At 34.2% G+C, this 14,806-nt stretch overlaps 1 protein-coding gene across 1 annotated transcript; it reads right to left on the reverse strand.

The window, feature by feature from the left end:
* Positions 1-2,093: 2,093 nt before the first annotated feature.
* On the reverse strand, positions 2,094-3,636 carry LOC108720652 (uncharacterized). The gene is made up of 3 exons (XM_018444774.1): positions 3,466-3,636; positions 2,163-2,328; positions 2,094-2,098 (listed from the first exon to the last, which is right to left on the reverse strand). Exons 1-3 carry the CDS (start codon positions 3,634-3,636, stop codon positions 2,094-2,096), a joined length of 342 nt encoding a protein of 113 aa, XP_018300276.1.
* Between the last annotated feature and the right edge of the window lie 11,170 nt (positions 3,637-14,806).

The following is a 14,806-nucleotide window of genomic DNA, read 5'->3' on the forward strand; positions in this document are numbered from 1 at the left end:
GAAATATTCTTCATTACCCGGTACGTAATGAGAATAAGGTATGAAAGGAGCGCGTAGTGAGGAACGCGCGTTCCTAACGCGGCAGAAGGAAGAGAGAAAAAAGAGACGAGAGACAGTAGGTATTTTGCCGAAAATGACGTGAGACATAGAAATTGTCGAGGATGGCACCGAGGGCAAAATTGCCGTGGGAGTTACGAGGGTGCCTTCTTGATGCCGGAAAAAGAGCAGCACGTTCGCAAGAAATGCGAATTTCTTGCGAACGTGCCGCATCCTTAGTGAAATCACGGTCGCATTTCCGCTGCACGATCTAAACGAAATATCTAAAATGCCGCTTCGAGGAGCATGGAGAATGTGCAATGATTGCTTCAAAGTAAATACGCGAGAGGCTTCGATTTATAAAAAGAGGACGTTTTATATCTGCCTCGAACGTAAATAACTTCGGTTTCGTGGATGTTTCAGATTAAACTTTGCAAAATTTTCGCAATCTTCATCACGTTATCGAAGTCACGTAATGATAAAAAAAAACTATCAATAACATTTTCTCCATTGCGTCGTTTATGCTGTCATGGTTTTAAAGAAACTTAAGCATCGATATTTTTTATACCTTTTATAATTGGATAAATAGTAACAAATTAATAGATAAAAGAATATTGAGTTCTTCTTTTATGTTTATTACGATATAGATGTGAAATTATTGATTCTCTTTCATATAAAAGAAATAAGACCAAAACTACAATTTCCGATTGCTACTCTGATTCACCTTTGTCAGTCGAGATTGAATACTGATGGTTAACCTACATTTATGATAGACACTGTTTTCAACGATACATCAAGCACAAAATTTTAAGATACCTCTTCGACAGAGTTAAGTGGAATTGATTCCTATTTTACCATATCCCGTTGTAAACTTTTCATTTTGTCCTACTTCTTTTGTTCTCTGTCTTCATATAAAGATAAAAGAGACCATTAATATTCGAGGAACAACGAAAATTAAAAATTTTCAAAGTATATTGGCTACGTTTATACCAAGAGACCTCTATACGCGGCCTGATCTATAATGCGATCAAAATAGGTCTAGGCACCAACCATTTACATCGTAAGCGGCCTGAACACGAACTCTGAACTTTTCGAACACAACCCTTTATATAAACATTTTTTAAACTTTTTTATTTACGAGATGTGATATATGTCCATTACCAATGACATGACATATGTCAATATTTGAGATTAACAAATGATGGCTGTGTTTACACCGTGCATTTAGGCCACGACCTAGGGTGCATTCGGGGAAACACTATTAGTGCTACTTGTATCATTCTATCTTGTTTATTAAACGTAAAACAAAGATAGATGACACAAATAGCGCTAATAGACCGCTCCTCGAATGCAACCCTATACAATAGATGTCCTTGTTTATCTTGTAGGTTAAACAAAGACACCTATCGTATAGGTCGCGGACTAAGCGCACGGTGTAATCGTAGCCAATTGGCGGCCTATTTCAGATCAGGTCATCAAAAACTGACCTATGAAGTCTGACCTATACAGCCAGATCTGATCATCTCTCAAGTGTTTATAAGGGACATAAATAATTTAGGTCGAATTTGAGGTATAGGTCGCGGCCTAAATTCACCGTATAAACGTAGCCATTAATGTTGTTCACATAAAAGATCTAATGTGTATGTATATATATAAAAAAACAGACTTACTAAAAGCTATACAGTAATCTTCATATTTTCTAAACATATTACTTCACAATATTTTCTAAAAATCTCTATATAAAAATTGGAAGAATTTTATAATTTTGTCTGCTATCAATTTATATATTACATGAATTTCTGCAAGAAATTAGATATACGGCGCACGAATTGCGACATTATTATAAATTCCAGTTGTGTGAACGTGCTACATAACTTCAGATTCACTCGAATTAATTCAGTTCATTTAATTAAAGTAAATTCAATTAAACATCTGAATATTGGCACAACTTTAATATTGCTTCCATACAAACGGAATAATATATCTCGCGGTATGTATCAAATTAAAATTTAGTAAGAATAATATTAATTTTGAGATTACGGACGGTAATTCTTTAATTATTCTGCATAATTGATATTCAGGATATACGATTGGAATATATTTGACTAACTGAAAAGTAAACTCACCGCCGTGATACGAACTTCCACGGTGCGGCGTGTACGTGCCATTTTGACCCTCCATACAATGAGTCGGCGTATAGTACTGCATGGGATGTTGCATGTAATTATTGGGGGTGTTGGGGACATGTACCGGATGACAATGTATGCATCTTCGTGGTGTCTCGGGCGGAACCTGCAAACAAGATGAATTTTCAACGCACTTGAGTGTGGAAGGGACGGGGAGCAATGTAAAGGCGTTCATGTAGACAATCGCCATGTTTATTATTATTACCACGAAATATTACTCCGCGCTGATGTTATTATGCAATATTGCGTAAGATTATTTCTCAAGTTATTAATAACAATCTACCAGTATTGTACATGAAAATTTTATCGTGTAAATGTCATAAGCTGAATTTATGACGTCATTTCAAAATATTAAGTTTAAAAATGATTTATTATCTTTATAAGTAAAAAAGAACTTATTTTCAAAATGAAAAATTTTTCAAAATGAAACAACCGAGACATCAAGATGTGTTTTTAAACTAAAAATTGAAAATCTTAAAGTACCATTTACGTAAATATTGCTTAAAATTAAACGACTTGTAACAAATTTTTTTAAACGTTGGTTAAAGCTATGTCTCTTTCCAATTCTATATTTCTTTTCTACAGGAATTCTACGATTTTGCTAAAGTGTTAAAAAATTTAGATAGATACAGATTTCAAAATAATTTTATTGGATCATCAAAATAATTAAGTAGGAAACTTAAAGGACATAAACAATGCTACAAAAAATTCTGGCATTCTAGTAATCAGTTTGAGCGTCCTACCAATAAAATTTATTCTCAGATCTGTATCTAGTTAAATTTTTAGATACTTCAGCAAAACCGTTCTTTCCATGCATGAATTATTTCCTTTGCAGTCGTAATAAAATCAGTTTTCTCATATATCGCATTTAATAATGTGTAGATCGATAAAATGTTCTTTTTTTATTATCCTACGTTATATCACTACGTTATTATCTTTTTATATCTCTATATTTATTTTTTATTTTCACATTTTGACAACCAGTTTGAGTGTAATTATTCCTACGTAATTATGTTAATAATTCAATAAAATTTATTTTCAGATTTATATCTAGTTAAACTTTTAAATACTTCATCAAATCCGTTCTTTCCACATAAAAATGGATAAAAGATCACACGACACGCTTCGATTGATTATAATCTGCGAAAATCGATAAACGAGTATAAGATCTTTGCAAAATTTTCAGGACCCCGATCAATCATGATGTAATCGCGCGTAATAACAGATGGCTTCAACAACTCACCTGCATGGAGTGTTGCGAGCGCAACGATCTTATCGAACCGGTCGGGTGCAAGGACGGCACGCTGCCGCCGAAGCTCATGGCCGAATTTCTGCATCCTCCCGGGGTGGACCAACCGCCGCGCACGCTAGCCGTAGTCCACCCCATCCCGCTTCCGCAGTCATCCACCAGCATCTTCAGAGCGGGTGGACACGCCGCGTTTTACGCTTCCGACATCGACGGCATGTCAACGGTCACGTCAATTCGACGCTCGATGTCCCGTACTCGTGTCACGTTATCCCCCGTCGTAATACGGCGAAGAACTAAATTACATCTTTCTTGCTCGCTGTCAAATACCCTGAAGCACGACTTCCGGATTGGACGACGTTAGACGGGTCCCGCTGAGCACGAGGGTGAGATACGGAGACAGTCGTTCGATGGTGCGTTCGAAATGCGGTGCAGGGTGTTTTCCATTTCGGTCTGCAAACAACGTGGAACGTGCTCTGATTTGATATCCTAGTTATCGATAATTACATTACACGCAATGCGTACGTGTGCATAGATTGTTCGGACTTACCTCCTATTCTAAATCGAATACGAGTAATTTGCAGCGCGCTATAAAATATAATTTATCATTCAAGCAGCATATTTGACATATGTCAATATAGCAAGTAATTCTAACAAGAGTTACAATTTTTATTTCTTAATAAATAACAATTTTACCGCTTGATTGAATCCACGTCACGTCCGGTAATATGTAAATGCGTTGTTTTAATTATGCTACATTGAAAATCTTTAATTAACTTTACGTTCAATTAATTATGTTATCATTTCCCGAGTGAAAATATGCATTTCAATACAGTCATTTAGGCACGCCGTAATAATTTTTATTGTATAGCTAATAGGGATCATAAAACTGTCATTATAAATTCAATGATTACGTTATTGTGTGTTTCGAGAGTCGGAAAACAGCCGATTGCTGATGTAGGTAAAGCATTAAATATCGAATATATGCATCGCGATATATGCACAGGATTTGTTCGATTTGTACACGAGGATTTATAGCGTGAATGTTTTATGCATGTACTCATCCGAGGGAAGAGTCGATGAGGATAAAATTGTTATTGGATGCATATCGGACGTGCACGCGCAAGTTATTTTGCTTGGAGTTATTGGCATACATGCCAAAAACACATCCTATTTCGTCGGTCGGATTCAATTAATCTCCAACCGTCTCGGAAGTTTAACTAACAATGAATCTTGCACTTCCAGCAAAAAAAATTTTCTTTCGATTCACAAAAGTCATGCAGTTTACATTTAACATCATTTTCCAAGTCAATAACATTTTGCAAAAGTTTGTACAGTCGACAATTAGGAATATAGTTATAGGGGAAAGTTGCTGAATGCGTACCACTTAACCTATTTTTTATTATATTTTCCATTTGGCACTGTTTTATATGCAAATGAACATTAGAAATTGTAGCTTGAGGTTTTGGATGCTTATTATTACATGTTTAACTTTCCACCAATAACAAATTAATTTGTTATAAATCTTTTTGTAACATGTTGCAAAAGGTACGATTTAGGTCGCCTAAATTATATCTATAGGTATTTTTTATCGTATTTCCTTTGAAAGTATTGAATTTATGAATGAAAACAATTAAAAATATAAGATTAATAAAAGAAATCATTAAATAATACCTAATAATTAATTAATACCTAATTTTAATAATTTATTGAAGAAAATCAAATATTTTATAATTATTAAATAACAATAATAAAAAACAAATGACACAAAAATAAATTTGCTTATATTTATTTTTGCACTTGATATTTATATTGATATCAATTATTAGTTTTATTATTGTCAGTTATCAGCCTTATCTTTTGATGGTACGATTTAGGAAACTTGACAAATTTTGTAAAAATATCGATTTAATCTTTACAATGGTTGCAAATATATATAAATATTACTCATTTCTCATATATTTTATATTATTGTTACTAAATATTGCCTATATTAACTAATAATATCAAATATTGATAAGGTATGATTTAGGCGACCAGTACGCATTCGGCAACTCTCCCTTAATTATAAATTCAAATTAAAACTCGAAAATATAACTCTGTTATAAGATTTCATAAAATAGATGTGAAATGTTAAAACGGAAATGTTCGCTGGAATTTATAGGCGCGTTTTATAAAATCTCGTTGCCCGGCCATACCGCAAAAGCATAAAAGTAAACGCACATAGAAGTAAGCAGTAAGCAGTAAGATGTAAGCCATCTTTCACATATATATAAGATATACTGGCAATGTTAATTGCCTACTTCGTACGTCTTACTGCTTACTGCTTACTGTTTGCTGCTTACTTCTACTTCTATGTGCGTTCATCTTAAGGGGATCCTAAAGCCGTCTGTAATACCGAATAAATCGTAATTTTTGTATATAACAAATACTTTTTTTCTCTTTCACAAATTTGAAAATCTTTTTCCAGGATAGACATTAACGTGTATACTTTAATCCTGGGAAAGGATTTTCGAATCTGTGAAAGAAAAAAAAGTATTTATTATACAAAAATTACGATTTAATTGATAATACAGACGGTTTTAGGATCCCCTTAACTCGCGAAAAAACTGTTTTCAGTCGGTTGAGAGGATTAAAATGATCTGTTACGTGTGTATCCCCTCCAATCTCGTAGCACCGCAGTAACCATAGCCGCATTTCCACCGATCTAACTACATTGATATTCATGTGTTGTTGCCGCAGAACTGTATTGCCTTTGTTTTTTTAAATATCTGCAGCACACAGAAACTGTCTAATAACAGTGATACATGGTGTTCCCTCTAATTATAGATACCTGCATATAACGTTACCTACAATTTGGCACACGCCAAAAATAATAAATTTGTATTTGTCCTTGCGAGAGAAGCCACATCGATAAACAATTCACTTATTCTCTTGATTATTTTACTTCATTTAAAAGAGTGTTAAATGGGTGCCTTCCATTTAGTACACAAGTCGACACAAAGGTCGTTTTATCTTTTTTTACATTTCATGAGTAATAAAAAAACGATACTTTTGTCGATTAGATAAAAGGCACACAATAAGTTAAATATAATTCTTATCGAATTAGTGTTGGTATAAAAATGAATTTTAAACGAATTTTAAATCACGATGTTAAATTCACACCATGTTGGTGTTTATATCAATGAAAATTACATGCATATGTTAAATCCACACCTATATTTTCAAGAATGTAATAACACTTCGAAAAGAAGACTTCTCAAATAAAAGGACTCAATCGTTTTAGAATCATTTTGATATTCTTTTGTATCATATATTATAGCAATATGTAATAGTATAAAGTAGTATATTGCGCAGTATTTTTAGTAGATATTTATAATAGATATTCTTTCTTCACGTCTAAAGTATATCGATATGAATAAGAAATGAATAATGAATCGTATCGATATATTCCACGATAGTCTATTCGTACCAACATATAGTATATTGGGTCATCTGACGTTGCAATTTTTATTTCGCAAGATTTATGTCCTCCGTCCTATGCTACTGATCCTTCGACTTGCCTTATCGTGAGCTCGATATCATGACTGCGTATGCAGTGAAGTTTCGCAATAAGAATAACAGCACTGAGAACAGACCGCGAATTTGTATTCGCCACCGGCGTATATTTTCGCTCTCACGTCGGTGACAAGCATCGTCGGAGAAAAGAGGAGAAATTCTGCAACGACCCTAAGAATACCACGGTCATAAATCAACACGGAAAGCAGTTTTTAATCGGCACTGCTAAATGGATGAAACTCGAGGAAAACCTGACACCGGCAACGCGTGTTTACTCGTTGTCACTATTAGAAAAAAAAAAAAAGAATTGAGTTTATCAAACTGATCCAATGAGTCACAAAACTGCCGCATTTTCGATTAAATTCGAATTTGACGAAGCATTTTTTAATTCCTCATAATTTAGCGTAATTTTGATTGCGGTATGTATATCAAATTGATTTGAAGTTTTTCTTCCATTAAATTAATTTTATTAAAATACATAAAATGGAGAATATTAAAGAAATAGAAGAAAAATGAATTTCAACAACTAACTTGTGATTTTTTTGATGAAAATATATAATTTTTCCCGGACAGAATATGTAATCGTGTCCAAACTTAAAAACACAAATGAAATTCAGTCAACGAGACAACTCGTATTGATCTCAGTTAAATAAATAAACTTCGAATAACTTCCAAAGTAGAATTGTCAACGGCATAAGCTGTATTTCAAACGTCTGATGTATTTTCAATAAAATCAATCGTTATCGCACATTTACTGTTATTATCCTTATGGCTGATATATGTATACGCGCATATGTATACGCGCATATGTATATTTTGTGGCCTGACATATTTCACTATCTCTCATACACGATTGAATTAAATTTATAGTATAAAAAAAAAATCGCACGTGTAATCCGACGTTAAATAAATATTGCTCGCGTTTATTTATTCATTCAATTTCAGAGAATACGCGATTATTTTTAATTGAAAATATCGCCTCGCCTGACTTCACAGGCTTCACAGAGAAGGACGCACAGTCTTACGCGAAGAACAATAAAATTTCAGTTTTTAAACAACGAATTAAAAGTATAAATAAGCACATTCGTACAGTTCATTGTTGCATTCGCTGTAACGAAATAAATGTAGGACAAATGAAAAGCGTGTTTCATTATGCTGATGTATAATAATAGTCAAAATATATTCGGCGTAGCAACAATAACGGAGTTCTAATTATAACAAAATACATTTAAGGCAATGGTATACGGCCCGCCTTCGTAAATATGTTTTGGATCCTCACACGCGTTGGCAAACTAATATCAAATAACATTATTAATTAGCGGTAAATGAGCACGCGCAAAAGCGTATCGCGAAGCAGGTTTGTTTCCGGACAAATATTGCACCGCCGCATAATTATCATTTATGCATGAAGTCGCGATATTAACCAGATACGCACAATCGCTTTATTACATGACCTATGTTTATTGCTCTGATCAGGTTTCTTCATGCATAATAATCATTCGCATGTAAACAGTGTATATTAATTGTACAAATCTTATCCCCTCCTTTTAAATGCTGTTAAAATTATTAGCGCAATTTTTCCAACGAGCACGCGCTATTAATTTAAAAAGATTGAAATCATTAATAATATATTAAGTTATCCGTCAAACGTTTTAAATCTCTTGGTTAACGCTTCAACTCATTACAAGAACAACACGTGATTGATTATAACTTTTATAAAAATAAATATATTGTAAAAATTTTTTTCAATAGAAATGCCAGACTTTAAGGAACATAACGGTAGCAAGCAAATATATGTATCTTTATTAATAAAAGTTATAAGCAATGGAAAAAAACATTGGACAGGAATTACAAAAAAAGTCGGGTAGCCGTATCAAAAAGGTGATTAAGGATTAAAAACATAAAAATAATCTAGAAAAAGAAACTTTATACCACACTAGCTTATAGAAATCATGTGAGGTCGTGGAAAATCTTTTATCAAAAGTTTAATACTATGTTTTAGTAGTGAAAATTATCTGCTCTACACTGAGAGAAAAATGTACTAAATTTTAATAAATATTTGTTTGAATAGTGCTAGCTAAATATTGATTGAACCTAAACATATATTTATTTGACATAAGAACCATTAATTTGATTTAATTATCATTGTTTTATTAGAAAATATTTATTTACCGTAAGTAAATGTTAAGTTAGTACTGTTCAACAAATATTTAAAATTAAGTACATTTTTTCTCAATATAATGTATCTGGAATTTAAGATTATATTATGCAAATTTTTCGTCAGCGATTTATCGTCTACCAACGCATTACCGAGTAAAAATAAAACGTGTTGAACAGTTAAAATATCTCGAAAAGAGAATATTTCATATCGTCATTTCACGAGAGATTATTTCTCGGAGCACAGAGGATTAAGACAGTCTGCGGTCGGGTGCGACGAAAGGATGCGTGTTGACACACGAGATACGGAATTCCGGCCTAGCAAGAACTGGGGCGACGGGGAGGTTCGCGACAGTACGTACGACAAGGCGACAACGAACGACGGAGGCCGAGTCACCGGGTAATCCCACTAGATTGAATCCACCCCCGACCACGAGCAATCTGTGCGACTACGGTGGATGCTTGTGTAATCGTAGCCGTCACGAACCACCGTCCGGGCCATCATTTCGCGCCTCTCTACCCCAACTTCTAATTTTCTATGAAAACATTCGCAAGAGGGTGGGTATGGACGAAACAAAGGGTATCCCCGTTACCATCAAACCTCTCAAGCCTTTATCTTGCAACCAGAAGCACGAAATACCGGGTTTACTCGGATGACAGTTGAGAAGGTGCCAAGAGCGTGGTTGTTTTATAAGCTGCATTCTATGGGTCATTTAGGAATGCGCGAGTAACGTTTATTCATGATTATAGAAAAACTTCTTCCATCATCTATGTGTAATCTAGTCTAGTATAGATATTCCACATAAACATTGATTAAGGTTAATTGAGAATGAGTCTTCAAATTTTTTTGAAACGAAGATTAGCGAAAAGACAGAGAAATTAGAAAATGAGATTTTAATCAAATTAAGTCTTTATATAAATTATTTTAATATTTGGCAATTTGTAACATGTATATATTAAGATTAATAGGTAAAGACTCGAATTATATATTAATATATAATTAATATATGTATAAGAGTAAAGATGTAATCAGATAGATAACATTACAATTAGGATACATTTACTTTCTTAATCATAATTATGTATTTTATATAAATATTTTATTTACATAACGTATACACGTAAAAAAATTTGTGTATTTATGTTGGAAACGATCCACTCACGTTTGTGTTAACAGTTTGTGTTGAATTTTTTAACATATTCGAGTGTTAATTTAACATGATGTAATTATGTTATTTAAAGATTTTTTGTGAAATTGATGTTCAATGTTTCTTATGGTAGTGTCAAAATGACACAATTTATGCGTAAGTGAACAAGTAACAAAAATAATAATGTGTTTAAAACGTAAATTTTAAGACAAATGAATGAAATATGTGTTAATTTAACATATCATAAGTGTTAATTTTCTGAAAAAAAAAAAAAAATGTGTTTCCACGATATGTTTACAAACTGTGTCGATGTTATCTTTCTTTGTATTTAGTCTCTTACATAATATTTGTGTTACCTTCTAACATATTCATCTTGTGTAAAATTAATTCAAGTTATTTTACAAAAATTTTCAAGTTATCGAAAGGACATAGATTTATTTTACATAACACATTCATTTTGTGTTTCAAGTTGCGAGATAAGAGCTCGAAACAAATATTCCAGCAATTGGACAATTATTCAATGCTCAGTAAAATATGAATTGTTGACTCAACAAGCTTCACAGCCAAAATCGGTTATATATTGAAAAATATCCCAATTCGTTGCGGTATTAAATGGAACACTTTCATAATTGGGGCAAAACGATAACGGGATGCATCAAGCCGGCCTGACGCGGCCACAACGCGAAATTGGCACCTTGTCAGCTGAAACAGTTAAAACGTGAACGCTGTTAACCGCAAAGCGTGCAGAAGCTCTTTAATTTAACTTGCTCGCCATTAACTAAAGGATATCTCGTGCTTGCAACGAATCCGAATGCAACGACTCCGAGACATTTCTCACGGCTATAAATCATAGTACCGTGTTACAAAACGCATTAGACTGATCAATCGCCCAGTTTTCTCCCGTGTGATTTTTATACCGAGTAAACGAACAAACGAACAAACTCCCTTAAATAAACGGAAACGAGTCTTTCGATCTATCTTCCCAATATTTTTCCTATCCAATAAATTAAAAGATTGAAAGTATTTTGATATAAAACATATGAAACAAAAAGAACGATGAAATTGTTTTTAAGGAATTTGAAAAGTGCCACGTGTTGATCTAATTGCAGGATTTATGGTCGATTTTTGTTTTCGCAATATGCTCTTGGAGCTTTTATAGCTTTTTATCATCATGAGGAACAAAAACGTGACACACATCTATTATTTGTTTCGTTAAATATTTGAGCAGGCTATCACTGCTGTTTGTTGGTGGTGTCATATCGCGGCAATCTCCACGTTATTCGCAGCTGATGCCGAATTGTATTATTGACTGGTCGAAATAAAGTAACTCATTGAATCACGAACTATCTATTTATTCCAAATCTGGCCGATGTATTATGAATATCTCGCCGCTCGCGGTTGCGATTAAATATACGTCATCTGTGATTAAATATTCACAAGCGGTCGTGAATTTTCCGATTGATTATTCATCTCATGCAGATTAATTACTTATCCGGCAAGCATTCTATTATTTGTAGCTTTTATTTCTTTCTTAGTCGATTAATCGATTTCCTCCACTATCTTGAAAGAATTCATCGGACAAATGGAAAGCAAATTACGAGAAATCGATGAATCCAAGTCTGACGTTATACACTTTTTAATTATGTGCGAAAATTGTAATTTTTTTCAAAGAGTTTTTTTAGGAGAATTTTTAGGAGATTTTAAAGAATCTTTTTGAAAAAGGAGGAAAATATTTTTCAAAATTATTTCTTGTTCTTTAATAATTATTGTTCCGAAGTAGATTTGCTATTTTTTTTTTATAGAAAATATGAATAATTAACAAATCTGTTTGATTTTTATCCTATTGTGTTTATTTGCGACATTATGTAATATCGGATTTCTCAATGAACTAAAATTAAAAAATAGGACGTCAATTTTTAATCAGAACACTTGCGGCTATCGGAATTAGAATTATTCGTTTCGCTCAATAAATAAATAAATAACGCTTGTTTATAAAAAAAAAGTTCGGTTCTCTTTGTTTTCAGAAAAAATAGGAAAAATTAAATTATCAAGATAATTCTAGTTCCGACTGGTATTTTTCAGCAAGAGAGAAAAGTGGATATTCATCTTTATTTAATATTAGGTAAACAATGGATGATTCACTGTGTTATATTGTATCATCTATGCCTCTTGCTGGAAAGCACCCAATGCGTTATACATAGAAATCAAATAGATTTGTTAATTATTCATATTTTTTATTAAAAAATGGTAAATTTATCTGAAAACAGTAATAAATAAAGAACAAAAACAATTTTTAAAAATATTTACCCAATTTTCTAAAAAACATTCCTAAACCTAAAAAACAAGGCGACAAAGCAGAAGACCTCCTTAAATAAATTAGGCACTGCCGAAAACATTAATTCCTCATTATTTCCAAAAAATTCAAAATATGAAATATTTATTAAGGTCTGTATGGCTACATTAAAAAACATAACTTTACTAAAAGCAATCCGTGGCATCGAGCTCTCTATCTCTGCAATATATTAATTGGTAATCACTATGATTTTGCATAGGTCGTTTATTGCTTTAACAACGTCGACGTTTTAACGCGTGTTTGCGCGCGTAACAACGATGTGCAAATAAATCGTTTTTTCCTAACTGGTTATTAATTTGCGGTGAGCGCGCCCTCAACACCGCGACGGCGATCTGTGTTTGATCCGCGCGATGTTTTTACTACATCGTATAAAAGAGCATTTAAACGCGTCCGGGAAATCGATATTCGTTATTCGAACAGGAGCACGTTCTGTTCTCGATACTCATCTTTTTCAGCACGTCAATCGATGAAACTCATGACCCATATCCACGCCGCCGCCGAGTGTACTCGATCGCGGTTAAGACGTAGATTCTAATTGCCGATACGCGCATTCTATTCATCCTCATCAGATTAGCCAACGTGTATCATAAGCTCAGGGATAAACTACGAAGTACCGATGAACTTCGACCTATATCGACTTGCAAATTTCAGATGAAGCCCCGGTATAGCGTACAGCTGCTCGTGTAAAGGAAATCGGAACTATTAAAATTGCATTAAGTTGTGCGGAAATTGGAAGAAATGTGCGGACGTTGATCTGCATAGATAAATTTTCCTCTGAAACGTTTCGTTCGAACGTTCCTGTCATAATATACGATGCGCATGAAGTACGATAATTAAAAAAATAAAAATATCATATATAATCGGTAGCAAAATTAAAACGATACATCATATTTAATCAATGATATTTAATTAATGATACAAATATGCATACTCATGAATTAATTATCAAAAAATCGGCAATAAAATTATTATTCTTTGATCATCATTTAATATTGGATATTGAATATTGAAAAATACTCGCTTTTCATCACAATTAAAATAATCATCATTTTATTGCAAAATATATGGTAAATATCAAATTTATTCAACATTCTAATTACTCCTTTAGTTCATTAGCAATTTTCATAATTAATAACAGAATGATAAATAGCCGCATAGAGATCTCCATTTGATAATTCGCTTGAGAGGTAAGGCATTTTCGGTCAGTTTTATGATGTACCCCAAAGAAAATTGATATCTCGTTGGAGCGCGTTGCAACGGACAGGAATGGTTCGCGGAAGATTGATGTACGCGCCAGGAGTATGTAGTAGCGCTCTCGGAGGCAAGAATATCAGTGCTACCGCTAATCACAGGCGCATCTTCGAGATTGGAGTGTTCCTACGGAGCAAGTAATTAGGTCGTTAAGTCAGGCGCAAACGGTCCGACACATCCCGCAAGACCATAAGGACATCGACAGCGGCGGCGGCGGCAACAGCGGTGGTGGCGGCGGTTTGAATGGAGGCGTATTATTGATTTCATCCCGCGGAACCCTTCTCCCTCGCTCCTTTCCGTACAGGATGTCCCAAAAGTCGTGAAAAACACCGCCGACGACGGGTACATTATCGACGCAAGTGTCGTACAAGACGACGAGCGCGTGCTCGGAGTGCGCGAGAGTATCGCCGAGGCATATATGGTCAGCTGGTACACGGCTGAATAGAATTCGCGGGAGGACCATGTATAGGAGGGCATACGTGACGGCATCGAAATTATACTCTGTCCCGTGGTTTCCGTAAAATTCATACATTTCAGAATAACACGCGTCAAAAGAAGAAATTTAATTAAACCGAGATCGCCGCCCCTCCCTCTCACGAGGCGCGGACCGCTTCTTTTTTCGCTCGCTCGTTTCAAATGTCCGTTACGTTTCATCGGAAAGAGCCCGCGAGAGATATACCGACGAGAATATAACGGCGACGGGCTTATCGATGGATACACATCTCGGGAAAATTGATAAAATACCCTCGACGCGATCCTCATTGTCAGATGGATAGAGCGGTCGGGGGACAGGTAAAACGCCCGCCGTCAGTCCTGACGTTATTAAGGCGAGTTTATCGTTTTCCTCCATCTTCACGCTTCGGGAGTAATT

This window comes from Mycetomoellerius zeteki, unplaced genomic scaffold (assembly GCF_001594055.1).
Source record: "Mycetomoellerius zeteki isolate Tzet28-1 unplaced genomic scaffold, Tzet1.0 scaffold155, whole genome shotgun sequence".
NCBI classification, from domain to species: Eukaryota; Metazoa; Arthropoda; class Insecta; order Hymenoptera; family Formicidae; genus Mycetomoellerius; species Mycetomoellerius zeteki.

What these genes read in the sequence shown, in the direction of transcription:
- LOC108720652 (XM_018444774.1), bottom strand. Translation starts at nt 3,636, where the DNA reads ATGCTGGTGGATGACTGCGGAAGCGGGATGGGGTGGACTACGGCTAGC. An exon ending in GCTCGCAACACTCCATGCAG is followed by an intron (nt 2,329 to 3,465) that starts GTGAGTTGTTGA and finishes TCTTGTTTGCAG; the next exon opens with GTTCCGCCCGAGACACCACG.